Source organism: Ornithodoros turicata, chromosome 2, assembly GCF_037126465.1.
Source record: "Ornithodoros turicata isolate Travis chromosome 2, ASM3712646v1, whole genome shotgun sequence".
In the NCBI taxonomy this organism is placed as follows: Eukaryota; Metazoa; Arthropoda; class Arachnida; order Ixodida; family Argasidae; genus Ornithodoros; species Ornithodoros turicata.
The window spans coordinates 144,805,735-144,830,913 of NC_088202.1; the positions used below are offsets into that span (position 1 = coordinate 144,805,735).

General features: G+C 44.7%; 1 protein-coding gene and 1 long non-coding RNA gene across 2 annotated transcripts in view; one reads left to right on the forward strand and one right to left on the reverse strand.

The window, feature by feature from the left end:
- The first annotated feature begins 1,023 nt into the window (after nucleotides 1-1,023).
- LOC135386286 (hemicentin-2-like) overlaps nucleotides 1,024-25,179 on the forward strand; it is a 269,853-nt gene continuing 245,697 nt past the window's right edge. The window contains exon 1 of the mRNA XM_064616111.1: nucleotides 1,024-1,185. Coding sequence (XP_064472181.1) covers nucleotides 1,032-1,185 — 154 coding nt within the window. The 5' untranslated portion in view covers nucleotides 1,024-1,031. The remainder of the gene's footprint in view (nucleotides 1,186-25,179) is intronic.
- The window catches only part of LOC135386287 (uncharacterized), a 60,671-nt gene continuing 51,222 nt past the window's right edge, over nucleotides 15,731-25,179 (reverse strand). Inside the window, exon 3 of the long non-coding RNA XR_010420654.1 lies at nucleotides 15,731-15,861. This is a non-coding gene — a long non-coding RNA (uncharacterized LOC135386287). The remainder of the gene's footprint in view (nucleotides 15,862-25,179) is intronic.

The following is a 25,179-nucleotide window of genomic DNA, read 5'->3' on the forward strand; positions in this document are numbered from 1 at the left end:
ACTCCAGTAACTAAATTAGAACTTCATCTGGCAGGAGTGGTAACTAGTTACGATTGCCAGCTACTTTGCACGAAAAGTAATTCGCTGTTGTAACTGTTACTGAAAGTATTAGTAAGTCAGTATCTAGAAAGTAAGCATCTAGATACTGTTGCAATTTCCTTGCAACACAGCTTCTGCAAACACTGCCTCTATAAGTCGCAAAGGGAAAATATGAGAAGGTATACAAGCAAATAATTACGTAAAAACGAGTTTCTTAAAAAATTGTGATGGAAGGATGACGATGTACCTAAGATTTATTAGCAGAACGTATTGGAAGTGTGCTAATTGCTAAGTGCTAATTTTATCGAGTACTTTTGACCGGAGCGTCGAACCGAAACGTTTTTCGGTTTGTTTCGGGTTCAGGTTTTGGCCATAAAGGTTCCGTTCCGGTTCAGCTCCGGAGTTCACATATACCGGTTCGATTAACCGGTTCGCAGACCGCAAACCGGTTCGGAACCGGTTCGAGGATCTAATATGCTACAAAATTATAGTTAGTCACTAAAAATAATACAAGATCACTTAGTTACGTTTTTATGCATTTATTTCTCTTTTCGACCACCAGGGCCACTTTCATCCTTTCTCCGAGCGAGGTGACGCCAATCTAGGTAGGGAGACCGCTCGAATCCCGGCATCACCCCGCACCACGCACCAACCCGAACGGAACCGGTATCCCGAACCGGTAACCGAAGTTTTTATATCGGTTCGGTTCAGCTCCAAGATGGCTCTAGTAATTACGGTTCAGTTCCAGCTTAAAAATTACGGTTATAGTAGTTCCGGTTTTCGGTTTCGGTTCGGTTGGACGCCCCGGTTTTGACAGTTAAAGAAAGGGATCCCTCACTCCCGGCGCGCTTTTTTTTCTAATGCAGACTACCGTCCCTCTACGGCGCTCCCACGTGAACCAAATGCGCATGCGCGCCTCCGCGCCGGCTAATGGGGGAAACCGTCAGAAGCACAGTAGCTCTTGGTCCGGATTCATGCCTGTGTTCGGAGAAATGCAACGCGCTTGTCGTACGTGTTTTGTGCGGGCCACGCCGAGGACGGTACTTCCGGTGGTACTTGGGTACTGGACATGGGTACTTCCGGCGTCTGCTCTGTGGATGGGTTTTGCACTTGTCGCCGCGTCTCCCGTGCCGGACGCTTCTGCAAGTGAGTCCCCGTTGCCCTGTATTGCGTACGTGAAGCATTGACTACATTTTACGTCGTAGATTCATTCGCGTCTTTGTTCAAGCTACTAGCCTGCAAGGATGTTGTTGGAGTAGGATAGTGAAAAAGAAAGAAAGAAAGGAAGAGTGGCACCAGTGCCCACATTTAAATGCCAAATCGTAAACTTCAGAAAGTATGCATATTAACAATCACGTCAACAACAGAAATACGGGGGTTAAAACGTGCATGGGGACATATAATGTATTTCGTGTAATTTGACGTATTTATTTTTCCAGTTCCCGCGAATAACAGAACCTCTAAGTAGTGATTCACGATTAGTAAAGCAGTGATTCACCTAATGCGTGCAGTAAAAGTAACAACAGCGAGACAAGTGACGGGTAGTTTCCAACAGCGGTACACGAAAAATACCAAGGCCATAAGCTAATACAAATATTGTTGACATTCTCCAAAATACGATGTAACGGATTTAACGTGCACACATGTTGCACACTGCCTAATAATAACCGCAGGTACGATCGAAGTGACATTCAAAAAGTAATTCGAAAGTAGCAGCCAATCTTCGCATGAAATAAGTAAAACAAGAAGAAGCCGAAGCTCTTTGGCTGCACGTGGTGTACGAGTTTGTAACTCCAACGTCGCGCTACCAGCAGTGGACAGCGGTTTCAGCTTTATTCGTTCATCCTCAGCAGTGCGCAGTTGGGCACTGAATGAGTTGTGCAGAGAGGTCAGGGATAAGAGACGCCGGAGAAATGAAGTGAGAACATGGATTTTTTTCTGAGAAGCAAATGCTTAGGAGTCAGAAAAAAAGAAAGATTTATTAATTTATGAAATGCGTTAATTTAACGTGACACATGATCTCCCTTACACGATCGCTGTTTAGAAAGAACGTGTGACTGTTACCTTTGTCGGTGGCTGGGATCTCCGATAAACGTTGTAGTCGCAACGCGCAGTGCGGCTGAAGCACAACACCGCGCGGCAGTCATCCGACGAACGCGCTATAAGATTACGTGTTCGACAACATTCGTGGATTTGCGCCGCGAGACAACAACGATCACCGCAATGGTCGATATGTGAATTAAGTTTGCCCAACTGAGGATTCCTTAACAGGCACTCCTATCTCAGATATTTAACGTCCCTCGTGGCGTACCTAAGCAACTTGTACCCTGCCGCCAAGTTGTTGACTTCCTCCGCCGGGATCGAGGCGGACACGCTACTAACTGGTCCACCGAGGCCGGTGGACCAGTAAAACAAACACTGCGCATGATAATGTCAGAATCATGCTGAACTGAGAAACTGGAGGTGTGAATTGAAATGTTAACCGGCCATTCTGGAGGCTGAGTTTAATTGGACTGAATTGAATGGTGAGAAAAATGAAAGGATATATTCCGAAGACAGTACCAGCTTGTCGCCATGCCCACTTGCATTCTCGCCAACATAAAAATAAATATGCGTAGAAGGATGAATGGATATTTGAAGAAAAATATTGAGATAGTAGTTCCACAAATGTGGTTCTTGCTGCTCCCTAATACTCAAAGCTGGTTCCCCAGAACTCCCCAGGGATCGAAGGAGAAACGAATGAGAACAATTGGAATGTGAAGAAATTGATAAAAAGGAAGGTAAAGCTAATAGAAAAAGGGTAATTCAACGATGGACTCTAACCGATTAGTCGGACTTTCCATAGTTAGCGAAATTACTGTCGCACGAGCATGCAAGACTAAAAAGCGACGCAGCTGTACAAGTTTCATTTTGCTTCGAAATTAAAGATGTGCGGCATATTTTAAGGCATATTTTGAGGCATTTGGGTATATATACCTTCGCTACCCGTATCATCCACTGTATGGTAAAGCGCTAACAGAACAAGGACGGAGGCAGCGTATCAAGAGAGTGACAAAAGTTTGTTCGTCATGTGCCTCTTGTTGTGCGTTCTCGGGCTTTTCACATAATGGAGTTTGTCCGCCAGCTGGCCTGCATCTATGCTATACTCTCAGGGACGGAAGCGCTACGAACAAAACGTCCTGTCAAAGTCCTGTCCGCGTGCCTGGAATTCTGGGTCTCTGTCTTTGTTTTGTTTGGGCTTTACAATAGAGAACGAGTCAGTACCAACTATAGCTCAGTTCCTTATTGTGATGCATATCATCCACACCTAATCAGGTTACAGCAGAAGGTCTACGAATATTGGCCGCGTGAATGCTGTTATGCAGTACCTGGTGCGCATGTCAGTCGAAGAGGGACGCTTCAGAGTCAGTGTGCACGTTGAATTGAATTTGAATTGAATTGAATTTTATTTCACACATGGTGTGAGAAACTATGGCAAAAAAACCAAGTGGTTTAAAAACCAAGTGGTTTTACTCGACTCAACCGTTACTCGAAAAAAGTAATTGATTACAATTATTGTTACTACTGCGCGAAAAGTAATTCTTTACTGTTACAAATTACTTCATCAAAATTTGTAATACTTTACCGATTAAAAATGTAACGCGTTACTTTTCCCGTTACTTTTAAATTGTGGGCCGTACCAAAGTCAACAAGCCTGCAGTGTGCAAACACGCAGCTCTTGTTGCAAATTCTAATGAGACACCAACGTACATGATAAGTGAAATTCACAAATACATTTGAAAGCAACGTACAAAACACATACACGCGTTTATTACAGATTTATATACACATTTAAAACAACATCGAAACATCCGCTTCGTTTTGTTACTATTGTTATGTTCAGCCCGCACAATTTATAAATACAGTCACCAATTTTACTGTTGCTCCAGTAGGTCGCGGTTTTAAGGGATTATCATGTTACTGTGGTTTGCATGGAACAGGTGTGGACTATAGACGGCCGTCACAGTGACCTCTGCGTCATTGCTTCAGTCGAACTCGTAGTGGAACAGAAGAACAGATTGGCTCGCTGAAAATGGTTGCCATTGTTGACAGAAGGTCAAAAAAGTAATCGATTACTCAGTAATTGATTACCGAAAATTTTAATCAGATTACTTGCTCACAAAATGAATTGATTACGTTAAAAAATTACTGAGAAAAGTAATTGATTACTAGTAACGCAATTACTAGTAACGAGTTACGTACAACTCTGGGATTCTTATACATCAGCAACAGCAGTTCCTTATTCATATGTATCGTGAACTCGCATTAAACCTTATTGAGAGAAAGGTTTAGTGGATCGCAAAGCTATAGCTTTGCCAGTGCTTTAAAACAGCGTTGCCAGCCACCATAGAGCACGCGCAGCGCTAGCGCATGCGCAAAGACGCCGTGCGAGCGTACGCTATTTTTTAATAGCGCGCGTATGCCACAGGATCTTGCGGGAGCATCTCGAAGTAATGAGCTTTAGTGGAACGTACGCTCTCGCCTTTGAGTGACGTGGTTCTGCGCATGCGCGTGACATAAAGAGAGCTTCACGCAGTGAGCAGAACCAGGGAAAGGTAACGGAATCGTTTTCGTTTCAGTTACCACCTCCGTTGCTGGCCCATATATTTGTTTCTGTTTCAGTTTCGGTTACCACCATTGTTGCTTTCGTTTCCTTTATGTTTTCGTTTCGGTTTTCGGTACTGCCCCACCTCCAGCTTTTTGTTTTCCTCCTTCCTTTTCTCTCTTTTTTTTTTAAAGAAAGAGCATTGAGACCGTATCAAAATTTTCCTCTACGTTCTGAAGTCTATTTTGAGGACCCCAGGGATACATACATACGAGAGACAACGTTTATTCAAAGTACACATATATAGGTACGTGATTTCTGTGAACAGCTAATATGAACATGGTTTCCGGGAATGTTACTCACGCTTGCAACTTCCAGGTCACCATAAGCGTATAAGAACTATGCCTCTTCTATTTACTGTATACTACTTACTCATATGCTCCACTTTGATAGTTCATTTTAGTTTTAGTTCTTCAGTTAGTTTTAGTTTGCTTCATTGAGGTTTATTTCGTACATTTATCTACATGATGTGGTGAAGAATTGCAAAAATTCCTGTCCTGCAGTACCCGAATTATTACAGTAAATTATTGTCGTTTCCGTTTTTGTTTCAAGTATTCTACCTGTGCGATATCCGTTTCCGTTTCTGTTACCGTTGCCTGCTATATTTCCGGTATAATACCGTTTCGGTTTCTGTTACCGTTTCTGTTACCTTTCCCTGACTGCTGAACTACGAACGCTATCCCCTACGTACGCAAAGGCGACAACGTACGATGCACTAAAACTTGCTAATCTTGCATTCGAGATTAAACGGGCTGGCCACACACCAGTAGTCATAACTCACGAATGCAGTTCAACGCAGGCGACGACAACTGCGCAAAATACAAAATCGCGTCAAATATTACAGAAGTAAATTCGTACAACTCGTTTAGAGGCGTGTGAACAGTTGTTATTGTATTTCTGCTGTATCTGTCATGTGACACACTTGCTGAGGATAGGTGACTCTTGCGTCGAGACCACCTGCGGAAAGAGCTTACGGGAGTGGGATCTCGGTACACTAAAGCCTATTTTTGCTACGTCTCGACGTTGAACGCGTCGTAGCATTTCATCGCGGCGTACGCAAAAGGGTAACGCATGATCCACTAGCGCTGTATAGCCAAGAAAATTAGCTACGCCGACGTAGCTTTGGTCGTTAAATTTCAATTAGAGGTATTAACGCAGCGATATTAGCATAGAGCTTTGGGAATGCTTTACAGGGGTATGCAAGAAGGATATAAAGGCATAAATTGATATTCATCGTAAAAGTAAAAGTCATGAACTGATACAGGCAACGAAAACCAACGGAAGGAAAGCTTGTATGTCGACACGGCAGCAAAATAAAAACACGCGGCGGTACGTTCCCTAATTGAAATATCAGTTTCCACTTCACGTACGATTATACGTTCGCTCTTGGTTTATACATTACGTGTTATTATACCACCACCAATGGGGAAGAGTATCGATCGCCCCTGACGATGAAACTCCCCAATCAAGTTGTTGTTGTGTTATGTTATACATATAAATACATATAAATATATATAAAATATATATATACATATTAAAATATCGCTTGCGGCTCCCTGCTGGGCTCCAGGCAAGATCGTACGGTGCAACAGAAGGCAAGCTTCGGGTTCTGTTCACAGCCATTGCAGAACAAGCTCTTTGGAAGTGCCCGATGCAGGGACACCATACAGTCCAGCCAGTGGTGCTCCCTGATGATGTTGGTCGACTGTGTCGGAAGTGAGGTGAAACACTTCCTCGAAAGACAGTTGCTGATGATGGGTGAGACAGCGTTTTCGTCTGCGTGGACCTGTGTCAACATAGTCGAGGTTGCTAACTCCCGGATGAAACTGTTAACAACTTTCTAGCAAGAATGGCTTAACTTCAGTGCTTGCAAACGTGCACCGAGAAATGTAACGTATTACAAGGGGAAAGGTCGTTTTGAAGGCATATAGGCATGCCACCCTCGTGTATATAGTCGGCGATTGATTTTCATGTGTGACACTTAAGTAATCACTGTGAATAAAACCTTTTCAGAAAAATAAATACACATAAATAAATAAATAAGTATTATATCCTGACGAATTACTTACCTAGAGGTTAGAAAATAAAGCTTCAACTCTGATACGAGAGACATCATCAGTGCAGCCACTATGTGTCGCCAACACATAGGCGGAGAGTTTTTAATCTGCTGGGGGGAGGGGGGGGAGGCACAGCGCCCCGTCTCCCCTTTTATATACCGAGGTCAGGCAGGGTGTCGGGGATTCCGTGTTGTAACGTTGTGAGGCAAATTTATACAGGATTTTTATGATTACTCGTATGAAACACGCCTCAAGGATATCCCTCGAGACGTTCATCTTGAGTGTCAGCTGGGTAGACTTCTCGAAGGGGGCCTGGCACCTCCTGGGAAAGTTCCGTGGCGGGAAGGAGGGCTCAGGCCCTCAAGCCCCCACGCAGTCGACGCCTATGCACCTACAAGGGAAGTCCGAGAACGACCGTTGTTCATTGTTCATGTCGGCAGGCACACGCCACGACGAAGCAAGACGTAGCTCTCTCTCTCTCTCTCTCCCTTTCTCTCTTTTTCTTTCTTTCTTTTTTTTTTTTTTTTGCTTTTGTTTTCGCTCCACCGCCTTGGCAGTCTGCCGTGAACGCTACTGCGCCCACGGTTCCCATGGCGTAATCTATTTGTCCAAGCTGGTTTTCGGCGCAGACCATGGTAACTTCTGAGGAGGTAGCGCAATAATGCTATCACGTTACAAAATATCTCAGGAGGAGTATAGAAATTGGGATTACAAGCCGTGGGACACATATTCGTACAAAAAGGGTATCGTGCAATCCTGGTGCGGAAGAACAATCTCGTGTTCAGAATCAATGTTCAGAACCGAGTTCAGAATCGTGTTCAATCTCGTGGGTCAGAAAAGCTCGTCCCCTCGGCTGCTGGTCTATGACGTCACGTCAGCGGCCCAATAGTGAGGCGCGAACCTTCTTTTTTTCTTTTGTACGGTTGTATATGGCGCCGCCCGTCCTGCATCTAAAGCAGACCAGTCGGCTTGCTCTTGCGCCGTAGCAGATGATTCTCGGCTGCCAATAAAAGTGCTCGGATGATCGCACGTCACAACACGTCAAAAGAAGCTCGACGCCGCGCGCACTCTTGTAAAATTTTTGCTCAGGTAATGTGCGCTCTCCGAAGGAAATATCCTACATGACAGTTCCTGAAGGTAGTGTACCACGCAGTAAAAAAATGTGTGTTTGAGATTGGCATAAAAAAGGATTCGTGAAAAAATAAAACATTCAGTACGCGAAATATAAATGCCGTCAGTGTACATTACGCGCTTCCACGATTTCTTTTTCTTTTTTTTTATTTAAAGAAGCCTTAAAACTTCATAGTATCGGATTCTTTAAGCTTGAGTGACGTCACCGGGGTCTGTTGTCTGTCTCCGAGCAACAGCTCCCGTCCCTGCTATCCGTCCCACGTTGGAGGACTGTCCGGAGCTGTGGTGAGGAGACGGAAATAGACCTTGAGGGGCGAAGTTGCCAGACGCATGGCAGATTCGGAACACCATGACGTCATAGTTTTCAAAAAACTTGAAATGAATCTTATGGTACTTCTGCATAAACTTCGAGAAACAATATTTTACGAGAACGATGGGATAAATGGGGAATCATTTTTAAGACACGAGTGGTACTCCGTAGTGGTACTTTAAAGGGACCACGAAGCAGCTCGTCGAACATTCTCCAGTTATCACGCTCCATTAAACAATTAAACAACGTATCCAAATATGGAATTCCTTCAGTTCAGACTCCTTCAGATTCCATCAGACTCCCTTTCCTTCCTTCTCGGACCTTCTTTCCTTCTTCCCTTCCTTATGTCTCCCATCTCATCTGTAGCAACTCACATAGATCTCCTACAGCAACTGCATCTCTCCTAACCAATAACGGACCCCGCTGGGACAAGGTGCGTCGCGCGGAGCGTAATGGTTGCGGGAACATCGCGGTGACTCCGCGGAGCAATACAGAGCTGAAGACATAGTGCGCACATGAAGTGGAACACCGCAGAGTTGTGGTACGATTTGAACTTGATATCTTGAGGGTTGTAAGCGGAAAGCTGTTTCGAATTTACCTCGCTAACCGACACTGCAATAAATTAATGTACAAGCGCCCCCCATATTGATTGGTTGGCCCCCGTGTAGCGTAATCGGTTTCCTTAGAAGTCGGCCCAGGACGCACATTCCTCGAAAGCGTTAGTCGTGACTGTATCCAGAGATACATGGTTCGGTTCCCGCGCCTTTAAATTGCTCATGTACTTAGCCACCTTCAGGCTTGCGGTGTGTGTATCAGCCTCAGAACCGTTACTTTCCACCTAAATCAGACGTGTGGCTGTCGTCTGCAAGGCGTGAGCACCGAAGAGTGCAGCGAATATTATGTCTGTTTGGAGGCATTATGTGTGTTTGTGTGCCAATAATTTTTTGAAAAGTGTATACCGTAACGCAACGTAGCTAGCCCAATGCAACAAAAAACGGTCTTCGTATACCTACTAAGTGCCCCTTCAACGAGCAGTTCTCGTCATATCGTCCGTGGTAGCTGCACTACAACAAAATATGTCGAGCCGCGAACAAAGTGAATGAATGAACATTTTTGGGTACAATGGCCCCATGAAGCTAATATAACACTGGAACAAAGTTTCCGTTTATGTGTATCCAGGCCCGGTGCTAGGGGTGTGCGGGGCTTGTTTCACACCAGCAGTAATGAAAAGATAAGAAACGACAAGATCTTCGCAGAGTGGGAGATTTTAGCAGTACTTGCCCGGAAATGGCAGCAGGAGGGAAGGGTGCGAAATCCTCGGTATATAGCCTGCAGGGTTGGCGGATTTTTCTTAAAAGTGGAACTTTTTCTCGTCGCATGACGGAATGGCACATCACACATTCTTCTTTCATTTCTGTTTTAGCCGAAGATCGCGCGTGCGATTAAGTGCATACTTGATATTAAAAAAAAAAAAAAAAGTAATCCCTGGTTGAGGGTTTCGTGTGCGGGGCCTATGCAAGCGCGGGGCCTAAGGCGGTCGCCTTACTCGCCCCCCCCCCCCCTTATCGCCGGCTCAGTGTGTATCCCATTTTTCTCAGCCTCCCCTGTCTCTCTTACAGCTTCTATTTTTGCTCCCTTACTATTTTCTCGTTCATCTCATTTTCTCTTTTCCTGTCTCCTCTTTACCGTTACAACATCAGTCAGTGGAGTTTCGATCCCTCGTTCTCCGAGCCCCTGGGAGACCTTGCAATAAGTAGTGTACTGTGACGGAGCGAAGAGAATCAATGAGGGTATAGTACAATAGACCGTGTGTATCCACATGAATAGCAGGAGTGCAATATAAGAGGCTACGTAGAACGGTGCTACGGGTATGAGGAAGTGATGGGGAAGCAGGTGAGGTGTGTGCATATAGGTGCGGTGGTGGTGGTGGTGGTGGTGGTGGTGGTGGTGGTGGTGGGTGGTGATAGGGCTTGCCGTTGTCGGCCTCACGTATGTGGGCAACGTCACGACTGACGCCCTGGGGGAATGTGCGTCCTGGGTCGACTTCTAAGGGAACTGTGCCGACATATGTCTGAAAGCGTCTGAGGAAAACCCGGCTGTGCTGGTGGTGGAGCTGGTGAAAGGGAGCGCCGTTGTCGGCCTATCACAGAGGTGGGGCAACGTCACGACTGACGCCCTCGGGGAATCTGCGTCCTGGGCCGACTTCTAAGGTGCAAAGATACGTGTGCCCTGTTAAAGTCTCAATGGAAAGTGCGCCGTGAATCAAGCACGTTGGAGTCACGTGATTGCCGTCTGCATAGCGGGGACAGATAGATCAAAATCAACGATACCACGCGACGTGAGACGTTAGTGCCCTTTAATTTTCGTTCACTGTAAACTGAAAAACACCCTCATGGGTGTAAATGGCTCTTCCTATGTAACTCACACCATTTTTGACGCTGTATGGTCTGGAACAGCCTTTCTAGAGGGTGTATTCTGTGTAAAACACCCTCTGAAAGGGAGCTTTTCCTCGAAAATGCCTTCCTTTGCACCCTTTAAACACTCTGTTACAAGGGTGTAAGATTGTTAAACATCCTCCTAAAAGGGTGTATAAAGGGTGCAAAAGATGACATTCTCAAGGAAAAGCACCCTTTCAAAGGGTGTTTTACACGGAATACACCCTCCAAAAAAGGCTGTTCTAGATCATTACGGCGTCAAACGTGGTGTGAGTTGTACAGGACAAGCCATTTACACCCATAAGGGTGTTTTTCAGTTTACAGTGTGTTATTTAAACGCATATTTTTAAACTTCAACGTCAACAGTCCTCGATGACGTCAGCGGTGTGCTATACATACACCTTATGTCGGACACCCGTGATGCAGTCAAAAAACGTGTCCTACTGAGGTTTTCCCCGGGTTTTCCGAAGACTTTCTTAGACGAATGTCGGCACATGTTCCCCCTGAAGTCGGCCCAGGACGCATATTAACCCCCCCTGTCCTCCACTCCTTCCTGATGTCCTCTCTCCATCTGTCTACATCTGTACGCCGCTCATAGCCACGTTGCTTCGCGGCGCAAAAAAAATGAAATTTAAAAAAAGTTGAAAAAGTTGAAAAAACTGAAATTGAAAACTGAAAAAATGGAATTTAAAAAAAATTGAAAAAGTTGAAAAAACAGTTGCTTCGCGGTGCTAACACAGAATAAAAAAAACGTGTCCTCATGATGGAGGTGTCAGAGTTCGAGAATTAAGTCCAAAGAACAAACAAAAACATGACGCTTGCTGCTTGTTAAACTTATACTTGAGAAATTCACGTGAAGTGCAATCATATATACCGGGTGTTTCAGTTAAATCCCCGGGCTCAATAATTCGCGAACCGGTGCCACCAATCGAATAACTTTCTTTTTTACAAGTACCGCGTGAATGAGCGGGAGGCGCTCATTATTTACATAAAAATTCAAATGAGTTTCGGGAAAAAAAAGCTAACTTCTAAAGCAGGGCGCCCTCGGCATTAAAATGGGTACTACCGCTTTTGGGACGTTCAGTGGACACCTTATAGAGAAAAATCTGCCACCGAAGCGGGTCATTTGTTGCGGTAATTAATTGGTTTCGGTTTACGTATTTTTGTCGCGGCTGGTCGGGGCGAAGCACAAAAAGGACGTAATTCATTGGCGTAATTCATTGATGGATAAGGGAGTGAAAGAGCGTCCTTTTGCGCTTCACCGCGACCAGCCGCGACAAAAATATGTAAACCGAAACCAATTAATTACTGCAACAAATGACCCGCTTCGGTTGCAAATTTTTCTCTAAAAGGTATCTACTGAAGGTCCCAGAAGGGGTAGAACCCATTTTAATGCCGAAGGCGCCCTGCTTTAGAAGTTAGCTTTTTTCACGAAACTCATTTGAATTTTTATTTAAATAATGAGCGCCTCCCGCTCATTCACGCGGCGCGCATCTTGTAGGCGGTATTGGACAGATACTTGTAAAAAACAAAGTTATTCGATTGGTGCACCGGTTCGCGCATTATTTAGCCCGGGGTTTTAACTGAAACGTCCGGTATATTTACTCTGAAAGTGCAATGCACGTTCAACCAAGGCACTGACAAATTTCAGCTTCTAATAAAGGGGCACTAAAATGCAAAAACACAACTTCTTCCCAAATGAAAGTCCGTATTTCAATCGGTATAACTCAATCAAAATCAGTTCACAGAACACTACCGTTTAGAGGAAAAACGCAATGAAAACCGAGCCGTCTTTGGCGGCATCCAATGGAGACCCGAGAAGCAAAGAGTGGCGCCATCCAATCAGATATAGGAGGAGAAGCGCCCGCGTGCCTGTCGTGTGCGTGTGGGTTTGGAACAGGTCCCCCAAACTCACCTCGGAAAAGCGTGCAATGAAGAAGGCCGCCACTAGATACCCCACTGTTGCCGCTCCGGATCACTTCAGCGCGCTAAGTTTAGCGGCAAAATGTTTTTGTTGTTTCTGCGAATGAATCTAGTCTTTATATGTCAAAATAAAACGCGTATAACAACTTTCTGTGTCGTGTTTCACTTCTTGGACTCGTTCTTAAACGTGTTGAGCGATCGGAAGGATCTAGTGCACGGCTGCGTGCATCACATAGCGTACCTGTCGTACCAGGCGCCGCAGGCGCAGTCGTCCATTTCTCCTTCGGTGACTTGGCATGGCGTGGATTGTGCTTCAACTGGATCTTTAGCACGCTACAATCCAACGCAAGCCAACGTCTGGGAACAATGGGGTATCTAAGGGCGGCCTCCGGCATTGCACGCATCGGGATAGGAACAAATACATGGGAAAATGGCGACCTTGGGGGACCTGGTTTGGAATGGGTCCGCTCCTAATGTTGTGTACATGCGCGGCATGACACGCATTGCTGCATTTTTCAATGTCACTGAATTGTAGCCCACAACAGTAATCACAAATGTTCTGGTGACAACAATTATAATCACGTCGTTCGGACAGCTACATCAGTCAGCTTCGTAAGCCGCACTATGTTTTTTTTTTTTTTTTTGCCGCAACTGCTCGATGGCGTGGCACGCGCGTACACGCGCAGCATGGAATAAAAACACCGTTGTACGCGCCCAAGCGCCGTTCACTGCTTTGTGCCGAGGCAAGAAAGAGTCCGGTATAATTCTGATTACAGCTTCGTATCGGAATCAATGTTTCGAATTACGACGACAAGTGCGAAATTGACATGGCGTGTAACGTAATTTGAAGTGAACTTGCGCGGGCATGCTAGTACCCCTTTAAATCCGATAACTCAGGAAAAAGGTGCCGACGCCAGGAATCGGACCTTGGACCCTCTTGATTTCCGGTGACCGATGCTACCGTTACATCCTTACCCTACCGCTACACACAACGGTATCATCCCTGACCGGAAATCAGGAGGGTCCAGGTTCGATTCCTGGAGTCAGCACCTTTTTCCTGAGTGATCTTATTTCATTGACTCTTGGGTGTCGAAGGTTTACGTGTTTGTGTTTGTCGATCAATGTAAACCTGCCTTGCTCACGTGATGCATTGTATTACTGTCTGGTTGTTTTGTGTTTACTTAGTTCTGGAAACCTGTTTTATTGTATCTGTTCACTTGGTATATATACTCGTGTCGCACTTAGTTGTGTAACCTGAAGAAGTGCAGTCTCTTGCACGAAAGTTCTTGTTTGAATAAATATTAGTTGCTCCTAACCGTTTTTCATGTTACGTGTGTGATTCCCTCTTCGCGGGCTCCTTGACAGTGTTTTATTTTTTTCCCCTTTTCGACGTAAACCTGCCTCGTGTAATTCCCGTTGTTTACCTTGTATTCGGCTTCTAATCCGTAAGATCACGTGATACTTGCGGAAGCTACTCGTATTCCTCGAGTACATGGCTCATTATGCGTGGAGTGTTAGTAATACTATAAGGGTAATACTGAAGCATGTGTTACGAAAGGCTTCATTTTGACTCTTATACACTCTAAGAAAAAAAGGAGTAAAACGGGGAGTAATTGCAGCTTCCACTCCCCTAGTCTGCAATTACTCCCCATTTTAGTCCCCTAACCCAACATTTAGTCCCGACATTTACTCCCCAGGACTGCAAATTGTCACTAAACTTCGCGAATGGTCTCCTGAATGCGACAGTCTACGTAAATATGTGCCCCTGGTCAATTTGAACGACATAAGGCTGTATTACTCAGACAACGTAGCAATTTTCCAGTCACACAGAGTAAGAAACAGTTAGCGCATCTTTCTCCGCAAATTGTGCCCTAGTATGGCGCAAGATTTTATATCACTCGATATATCACCGTTGACAGTTTGTTTCAAAGTATTTTCATGCATGCGCATCAATTATGTACCTGGAACTCTTACAAGAGCGCGTGAAATGCGGTCTTCACCCTGTGACATTCATTTACTCCCGTGCATTTACTCCCGAAAGGGACTATTTTTTGTGGCAATGCAATTACTCCCCAAAAGGAGTAAAAGTACTCCTTTTTTTCTTAGAGTGTAGTTCCTTTAAGAAATAGCAAGTCGGTCTACGCCTGACTAATCTTTCCTCCCTTTCTTTTTTCAATGAACATATCCCCTCCCCCTTATCGTGCCATTGCAGATTATCTGCATGTTACTCCCTTGTCCGTCTTTTCTTTTTTTTCTTAATAAACATATCCCCCCCCACCTTGCCTGTCCAGAACTTCTTTTTTCTCGAACATCCATCTCTTTTCCATTGCGGTACAGGCCGTAGGACACTTTCTCGGGGGCTTTGGGCACTTTGGGACTTTGGGGACTTTCTCGGGGGCTCCGGGGCAGTGCGGTGTTCTAAGCAAACTGCATGAACACAAGTGGTAACTCCAGAACGAGGTAACGAGCTAGACTATTAAAGGTACTGTAAAGCAGTAGACAAGCAGGATATGCTGGCGACGTGGCTTGAGACTTTGTTGCTTGTAAATCCCGCATGCGGAACCGTACGACCGACAACACTGTCGAAATATTTTTAATTTATCACGAAAAATCCGGCGTAGTGCAGCGGCGCGACGCCTGGTGTCAAACAACCCCCTGTGCAGCGAGCAACACTGTCAAATATGTATTATGTATACAGCACTATTTTGTCGCGTTTTGTCCTTTTGGTGGCTATATTATTTCGTATCATATTTCTATAGGAGTGCAGAGACACCTATTTAGTGTGTTTTTTGCGAAATAAAATCAGAAAGAAACGCAGCGCTGTTCGGCTGTCGGGCCCCGTGTTATGCGCATGCAACGTGGTTGCCGCCGGACGCGGCTGAGAGTACGGATCCCTTCCGAATACTAATACAGTGTTGCCCGTAATCTTTAATTTTAATTTTCTAATGAACTGCACCGTTGATTGGAATGAAATTTGCGCCGTTTTTGTATTGATGGCTTGGACTGTCGAATAGCCCCTCTAAATGAAATTCGGCCTCTGCTGCTTTAGAGTACCTTTAAGAGAGTACACTAATACACTTCGAAAAGAAAAAAGAAAAACAAAAAAACGCAGATTACCTCAGAGACAGGAGACGGGCTGTGTCCGACGTAGGAAGTTCGCCTCCCACGTATTTTCAATAGGAGCTTGCCGGTGCAGCGACAACTTGTCCAAGGTAAGGGAGGTGTCCAAGGAAGGGAGGGTTTACGACATATTACGTCAGCACTCCAGATAATACACAGCAGTGGTCTGAATGCTGTGCGTCCAGTTTGCAGCTCACGCTGCTGGAAAAAGCGCAGCTGGGTCTTAATATAGGAGGAAACAGAGATGGGCAGTATCTAAATACATTCTAATTAAAATAGCATTTAAAAAATAAATACACGTATTTATATTTTGTATTTAAATACAGACTCGAAAACTATATTTACAATTATTTTTAAATACCAACTTTTCGATGTATTTATTTTTGTAAATACTTCATAAATACTCCTAAATACGCAAGATACTGACTTTTTCGGTATAAGAAGGGCAAAGCAGAGTTTGGAAAGCCGCGCAGTTATGCATTTTAGATTGCGAGTTTTTCACTGTTTTTTGCGGACAGCGGTAGGGGCTACCCGACTACCTTGTGTAGTACGAAGCATCTTCGTCAAATTTCAAACAAGCCTTTCTTCATCGGCTCCTGCGGAGAGGTCTTCTCCTTTGAGAGCAGAAGGTACCAGGCAGATGCCCTCTTCGAGAAACTTCTAATATGAAAATCGCCACGATAATCTAACAAATAAATGCTATTCTTCAGTATGATTATTGCAGTATAATTCCAGGTAATATCTTCCTCACTTGGTCTTGGCGCATTATGGTCGTAGTTACCGCTGCGCCATTAAAACATGAATCATCATATCTTCCTCACAGTATTTATAGTAGCAGTTCTGGTACTTAAATACTGTATTTATATTTTTTATTTAAATACTCATATTGAGAAGTATTTATACAGAGTATTTAAATACATTTTTGAACAAAGTATTTTGTATTTATATTGAAACACTCAAAAAATGTATTTATGCCCATTCCTGGGAGGAAAATACGTGTTCTCGAACAAGTTTAGTGGAACGTGTGCTAACAGCGGCTTCTTGTCTCCCAAGTGTAGCAGAATGCAACAAAAAGATGATGATGATGATGGAGTTTATATGGCGCCCGAGCAACGCAACCGAAGACGACATAGTAGGATCACTAGCTCCCGTGGCATAGCAGTATAACGATGAAAGATGAAAGATGAGCAGTATAAGGATGATCGTTTCCCACGCCGAGACTGGGAGGTGACACGGGTTCGAATCCTGTCGCCGGCTGTGCTGTCTGAGGTTTTCCCTGGGTTTTCCGAAGACTTTCCACACGAATGTCGGCACAGTCCCCCTTGAAGTCGGCCCGGGACGCATACTAACCCCCCCCTGTCCCCCAGTCCTTCCTGCTGTCCTCTCTCCATCTGTCTACATCTGTACGCCGCTCGTAACCACAGTTGCTTCGCGGCGCAAAAAAATTGATATTTAAAAAATTGAAAAAGTTGAAAAAACTTGTGAACTTGAAAAATATATACATTTGAAAAAATTGTGAATTTAATAATATATATACAGTCAACCCTCGATTTATGAACGACCTCGGTTTCCCGAAATATCGTACATAAATCGAGGGATTCATAAATCGAAAATTCCGTTAAGTGAGTACTATCGAGCAAATGGAACAGTATTTCCGAGTTGGGATTACGTTTATAATGCAATATATTGTGTAATTTGGCTTTCAACTATGTCTTCTGCTGTTAGTGCATTCACACTCTGTTTATTATGCAATACTAAATTGTTTAATTTTGCTTTGGACCATGCCTCGCGCTATGTCAATCTTAGAAAGAAGAGATGTCAGCACATTCGCACTCGACTGGTCTCGGACTTAATCCGGGATTTTTAACCTCCGTTTATTAATCTCCGGGTGACAGCGGCCACTTTATTAATGAATTGAGGTCAGGAACACTTGCTCGCCCCTTGTGTGACCCCGGGAAACCTTTGATGTTGGTATTTCCAGGGGTTAAGAACCGAGGGTGAAATACCTGGAAAAAGTTTTGTCCGTTCAGGCGTCATTCATAAGACCACGGAATAATCCCATTGGAGGTTTCTGTTGACCTGAGAACGATCCGTTCATAAATTGAGGGCAAAAACGCTGGACAACTCCTACTTGGTTCCCAGAAATTCCATTCATTATTCGAATATCGAGGTTCATAAAACGAGGGGAAAATGCATGTAAAAAGTTTGGTTCCTCGCGCTCGTGTTCATAAAACGAGGGAATTCATAAATCGAAGGTTCATAAATCGAGGGTTGACTGTATTTGAAAAAAATTTAAATTTGAAAAAAAAATTGAATTTGAAAAATATATATATTTGAAAAATTGATATTGAAATAAAAAATATATAGTAAGATCGCATTTCGTAACCTACAACGTGAGCGAAAAAAAAAAATACAGCTTCTTCGAACAATTTGCATATACAGAGATCTGCGACAATCTATACGCTCTTTCGCTACTTCACGGTCCTCGCTCTCGGCTTAAAACGAAGTAGCCAATCAGCGTTTGCGCATCGCCCTTTACTCATTCCCCCTGATTTTTTTTTTCTTTCTAATACACAAACATGGTACGTGTACAATTCGGCAGATCAATATTCCATCGGCCGCCAAACAGGGACAATTTATTCCGACCCGAAATTGCGTTCGGGAAAATGCATTCGCTCCGTGTATCGGAGCGGCGAATCTGCTCGCATATTGCTCCATATAAAACGGGGAAACAACGAGAGTGTACCTCCCACGGGTCCAACGTGCAGAAAGGGGTTGTCGTCAATTTCGTAGAGTGCCGGTTCTTCCTGCGGTCTTACCGGGTGCTCCGTATAGTACTTATGCACAGACGCCAGCGCCGCGGAGCGTTCCTGATCTGAGACATAATTTTGTAATACATTTGTCATTGTTTTACATTTTGCTGCGTCGTGCTCTGTCCGGCATATCTCTTTTAGGAGACGTACCGTGCCTTTTAGCTAGTTTGATCACGTTTCGCTATGGATGACGCACTCTAGCCATCATAACCTGTACCATGAAATACAACACAAGCCTTTTGCGTGGAAGGACTGTCGATGCAAAAAGCGCATCTCACGTAACTACCAGTGATGGCCAGTAGTTAACTACATGTAGTTAAACTACTAGTTATCAACTACTTGCAGAAATGTAGTGGCAACTACTAGTTAAACTACTATTTTAAGTAGTTAACTACAGTAGTTACGTTACTGAAGGCGCAAACTACTTCCGATTTTGCCGCAAGCTTTACGGCACGATTGTGCTTCCGACTTTTACCTTGAGCTACTTGTTTGATGAGAACAGAGGTGCAGAGCTATTGTGTCGTGCATGTGTACTAAATCTTCACTTTTATCACTGCTTGTCTAGTGAAGCCTCATTTGCTGTGAAGTAATTCTGCAACTTAGTTTATCGCGTAGGCACAGAAAGAATCCCGCCGCAAGCTTTGTATTTGACGATCGTAGCAGTGGCTTGAGCCAAAGTTTATCATTCCGTGTGATTCATATTTAGGTGTCCAAGAACACTACAAGGGATTGGTGTTGATGGACAACGTTAAGTAGTTATAGATGTAGTTAAACTACATTGCAGTAGTTAAAGAAGTAGTTTTAACTACTCCCCTGAAAAGTAGTTGAACTACTAGTTAAACTACTCCATCGCGAAGTAGCTAGTAGTTATAGTTAAACTAATGTAGAAGTAGTTAGTGGCCATCACTGGTAACTACACATCTCTATATCATGAACAGCGTACATCTTGTCTTTGCACGTGACCGTCTTCAAGGACCACAAAGGTGACACAAACCCGCGCCATTGTTGTAACTACCCTCAAGCGGGTGCTTTTGGCAAAACTGCCATCTTGTCCTGGTCGCACGTCATAGAAAACGTCATTTTGAGGTCATGTGACTTTGTCGCTTTGCCGTTTACGGACATGTTTCCGTCGACATAACACCAAATGATGAACGTATTTTGACAGCGTAAACTATGCGTTGCTTCTTCTGCAACATAGTAGCCCATTTCTCCTATGTTTAAGTGCGTCGCATCGGGTCAGTGAGTCTTAACGCGCGGTCGTCATCATATCCTTGGAAGTCGTCAACAGTACGAGGCCTTATGAGCAAAACAGCGCGGTTGACTGCGAGAATATCGGATAAAAATAATAACCGTGACCGAAAGACATCAAAACGACGCGCAGAAACAACAACCGCAGTGTTTACAAACGGTTTGGCCGCCGATCACGGGCGGCGCCATCTTTAAGGTCGCGTGTGCCTTGACATTTGTTGTGACGTACGACCAGGACCTGCCCAGGATGCATTGCGTTCGTCCAGCACGCTTTCGTCTACGGAGCAATGCATTGGATGCCACCCCTGTGTCAAGGACGCAAGTCCGTCGGAAGGTGCGGTGCGGTGCGGTGCGGTGCGGTGTGGTGCGGTGAAGGCAACTCTTCTTCAGAGAGTCGCTGAACTGGCATGTGCTACTGCATGTAACGTTCGTAACGCGATTCTCAGACATAAGAAACCTTCGCTGCCTTCGCAGCAAAAATGTCTTCGCTGACTTAGCTCACTTTGACAACTGATGCTCAGGTGATATGTAGAGATGAGTGCGGGTATGAAAATTCGTACCCGTACCCGCATCGCACCCGCGGGGGCACAAAGCGCATCCGCACCCGCACATCCCGACGCGTATCCGCATACCCGCCGATATACCCGCATCCCAATGCGTACGCATGTTGCACTTATGCCACATGATCGTCACAGCACGAAATGATTTATTGATGCGGGGGAGAATGTCTGTTATTGAGCCACTCTTCCAACGCGTACGCTGTGGCCACTGCTGGCATGGTTGCCAACTTACTGAATGCGAAGCGTACCTGTCCTGGTGTTGAAAGAGAGCCAAAATTAACCCTATGTGTAAAAACAACGACTTTATTTTAACACGATGAATTGGATATGGAACGTCTTGGAAAGTATTTTGGGCCAAATGTTAGCAATGGATCGGGTCATACACCAAAATCCGACGGGTTGGTTTTGCGCCTGCGGGTGTTGCGGGTAAACCCGCGTAATCCGCGGAGGCAGTGCGGGTCTACCCGCACCCTACCCGTCTACCCGTTCGCAATCACCAGCATGTATCACACAGTGAAAGGTAACGGAATCTTTTTTCGTTTCCGTTACCACCTCCGTTTGTGGCCCTTATTTGTTTCTGTTTCAGTTTCGGTTACCACCATTGTTGCTTTCGTTGTGACCCCAACAGCGCTCCCGGTCATTCCCAGCATCACGATCACGATCAGGATCGCCATCGCGCTCCGATCATCACCGTCATCTCTCATCATCATCATCGCTCATCCTCGTCTTTCGCTGAAATAATAATCTTTTAAATCGTTCAATGCTTTCACACATCAAGCGTCATGGCACAGCTGGTCGCACCAGTGCGACTTACGTTTCCATTTTCTTCTTCTATTCTAATGTCACCCCACTATAGGCCAACGGCCCCTTCTTCTGGACGGTTTAGAACTGCGCAGTGATAAGATATCGTTAAGATATTTTCCACAGCAGCTCCTGCACGACTGCACGATGAATTATACAGGGCAATCATCACTTCCTTATTTACTGCTTTAAGGGGGTCTACTCTGCTAAGCCCGCATGCATATCGCACCATATCACTGTAAACTGGAAAACACCCTTATGGGTGTAAATGGCTTGTCCTATAACTGACACCTATTTTTACACCGTATATGGTCTGGAACACCCTTTTTAGAGGGTGTATTCCGTGTAAATCACCCCTGCAAAGGGCGCTTTTCTTTGAAAACGCCTTCTTTTGCACCCTTTAAACACCCTTTTAGGAGGGTGTAAGATCGCTAAACACCCTCCTAAAAAGGTGTATAAAGGGTGCAAAAGACGGCATTTTCAAGGAAAAGCACCCTTTCAAAGGGCGTTTTACACGGGATACACCCTCTAAAAAGGGTGTTCCAGACAATACGGTGTAAAAAGAGGAGTCAATTATAGGACAAGCGATTTACACCCATAAGGGTGTTTTTCAGTTTACAGTGTACCTACACCGACTAGACACCATCGACAACAGCGCCTTGAAGCGGGCGTTGAGTGTTTCCACAGCGGTCCATTCTTTCCAGTATCACGGGGCTATAAGAAGTCCACACATTGCAATTCTCCTTCCCGTAATTCTTTTCCCATATTTACGAGCTTTTTCGTGATTCCGAAAGAGACGGAATGAAGACGTCTTACTCCGATTGGCTGCATTTCCTTTCGACCGTCTCGAGCAACCTTTCCGCCGCATTCCCCCTTACACACACCCTCCTCTCCTTCGACAGGCAGTAATTCTTCGGAATGGAGACCCCCTTAATGGAGACGGGAACGTTTTACGGAAGGGTTGTTAAAGGAGAACCGTTCTTACATAATGTCGTAGATCAAAGGTGCCGTTTCATATTTTACTCTTTGCGAGGGGGAACTCATTCTCACGTGGAGCGTAATCTCCAAAAGGCCATTGAGAGCCATTTACCTAGGGACGTGTGATGCATTAAAGAAATAAATGGCCTTCCGATCATAGTCGAGAGTATTTTAAGTCCGTCGGATGCGATATCGTCCCGGTCCCATCACAAGTTTGTGCTCACTGCATTCTCTGAGATCACGGCTTTATATTCACGGGCTTTATTCTAGAATTCGTGGCTTTACTTGGTGGCTGACGGTTTGTGTTTAAGAGTGAAAGCTTGGATAGTCACGGTGGCATAACAGCAGCAAAACCAAAACAAAGACAGGATGGCACACGGGACGACTGCTGACTCTCGACTGAAATATTTATTACGAGACACGAAGTTTCAATTCAAACAGACAAGAAAAAGAGGCCGACAACCTGACACATAAAAACAACAACAGATAACACAATAAATACTTCACTGCGCCTATACTGAAGCTACTGTATCTCTGCATACCGACTACCCCAACTTTCCACGTTAGTGCTTGGATAGTGAAGAAGTAATACGAGTTCATAGAGGAAGCATAAAAAATACCCCTGCCACACGGGCAGTTTTCAATGATCATTGAATTCAATGGTCATTGAACACGCACGTGGCGCCATCAAGCGTGTAACGTGTAAACTTCGCAAAAAGCATTGGATCCAGTGCTCCCTGAAAGGTTGACACGTTACACCCTAGATGGCGCTACGCGCGTGTTCAATGACGATTGGTTTCAATGATCATTGAAGAGTGAACGCGTGGCAGGGGTATAAGTGGAAGAGTTAAGACACCCATTGTAAATAAAGTAAGCAAGTATTGTTGGTAGAGCCCTGGACCGGCAATCCAGAAGATGTGGGTTCGATCCCTACAGCTGGCTAACCTTTTCAGTGACTTTCATCTTTCATCGTTGATTTCTTAGGCAATTTGAGGCTTTGTTTGTATCTGTCCCTTCTATGTTGTTCCAGCCTCAGAACATCAGTTTATCTCTTGTTCAAGCAAGTATTATCTGTAAAAAAAGCCTTGGAGGAGGGTGGCTGCCACATCCATTATAAATCTAGAAGTAAGCGGAACTCTGGAAGTGATGCTGTTACACTTCACGGAGTCACCCCCCCCCCCCCTCCGTGTCAGTAGCTTTGTTTTTCTTTTGAATATGGCAGTTGGTCTGCGCGGTGGACCCGCAATTGACGAATTCCTTCGTTTTCTGAACAGCATTCTAGTTGGACAAGACAGCTTCCATCTATTTCTCCCTCGATTTGTCAACTAGTGGTATGATATTTCTCCACGATCTGCCTGCCGGTCTGGTTGCGTGTTGCTCGGGGGGCCATCGGGGAAGGGGGGGGGGGCATTCTGGGCCAACCTCACAGGCGACTGTGCCGACATTTGTCTTAGTGCGTCTGTGGAAAGCCAAGGGAAAAAAAAACACCCAGACCCATTCATGAACCCATTAAGCTTCGTCAGTCAGATGTGTCAGAAGCTTCGTCACCACGTGTCCGCGATGCGCGAGGGCAGACAGACTATGTAGCAAGTGTGACCCGGGTTTTTTGAGCCAAGAACAGATACGGAGCTGCCCTTGTGCACTTTGAAATGGACATGCATGACAATAGATAACCATGGCCAGAACTGAAGTGTACGTCGACTCGGATTCTTCGGGGGAAGCCATTGCGATTTCGAACTTGTACAGAGACGATAACGACTGTAACTGCTACTGCCATGCTACTGAATGTGATGTTGTCACGTGTAATTGATTTATTTGTGTTTATTTCACATCCAGGCTAAGATGCATTACGGTAGAGATATCATCAGTGAGAGAAAGGAAGACAAAGGTGCAGAAACAGCATAGATTGAGAAGTTACCCGTCACAAAGAACTCGTTACAAGTTAAGTTACCATGTGCAAAATGTAACTAAGTTAATAACGAAGTTCTTCAGCCTGAAATGTAACTCGCAGTAACTGAGTTACTTAATAAAAAGAACGAGTTACTTCCAAGTTACTTCGGACACAAAATAGCATTATGCAGGTGCAGCGCGCGTGAGCAGTTGAGTTAGACCTTGCGTTGCCTGCGGAGGAGTGCAACACGCTTAGATCGTTTTCGTTTGTGTTCAACAATAGGCCCCTCCCTGTTTGTAAACAAATGACGTCGTAGTGTTCGACAGCGCCAAAATTTGGTAGAATTGAACTACGCTCGAAGCTAGAGGTGAACAAGGCACGAATGCCACTGTCTTGAGGGGATTACAATATGGTCCCTTAAAGGGACGCGACCCTCGGTCCTACTTTTCTTTCAATGGGAGGCAGCGGACAAGTGCCCGTTCGTGGAACCCAGCCCTCTCCTTCCGATTTGTTTCGGTTTGAGTCTGTGTACCAATGTCATGATGACGTTTCTCTGGTAGAGGTCTATTGGAACGCTTTGCATCTTACTTCCTGTGGGCGCACAATGGTTCAGCTTCATTTCAATGGCAGCGGTTTTTTCTTCCTGAATAAAATACTGTCGTTGATTGAATATCACGTTTTTTTGGCAAAAAAATGTCAAATGTGGCAAATGAAAGAACCGGAGAGAAAGCAAGAAAATATGTGGACGTGAGTGAAAAGCGAGTTAAAAGTAACTTGGAACTTAACTTAAGTTACTTTGGCAAAGTTACCTGAAAAAGGAACGAGTTCCTCTGAAAGTTACCACGGTGCAAATGTAACGAGTTAAGTTACAAGTTGCCAAAAAAAGGAACTTAGTTACAGTAACGAGTTACTTGTAACGAGTTACCTCGAACTCTGATAAACAGAGTGTATTCCAGCAGTTAGGATAGTAACCCCGGGTAAGACAATTCCGTTCATAGAGGGTAGACGAAATTTGTTCCTACAATATAAGGTAAACCATGCACGGATTTTTATGATCGTTTCACGTTTTGTATATTAAAGGAAAATTTTCCGCTGTTTCATTTCTGGTCTTTAATGGCAAGAGTAACTGACATCACTTCAACTCTGTCATTTTCAAAACCGCAGGCGAATCTCAAGCAATACCCTAACTTCTGCCGCGCCTAGAATTGGTTGATTGATTGATTGATTG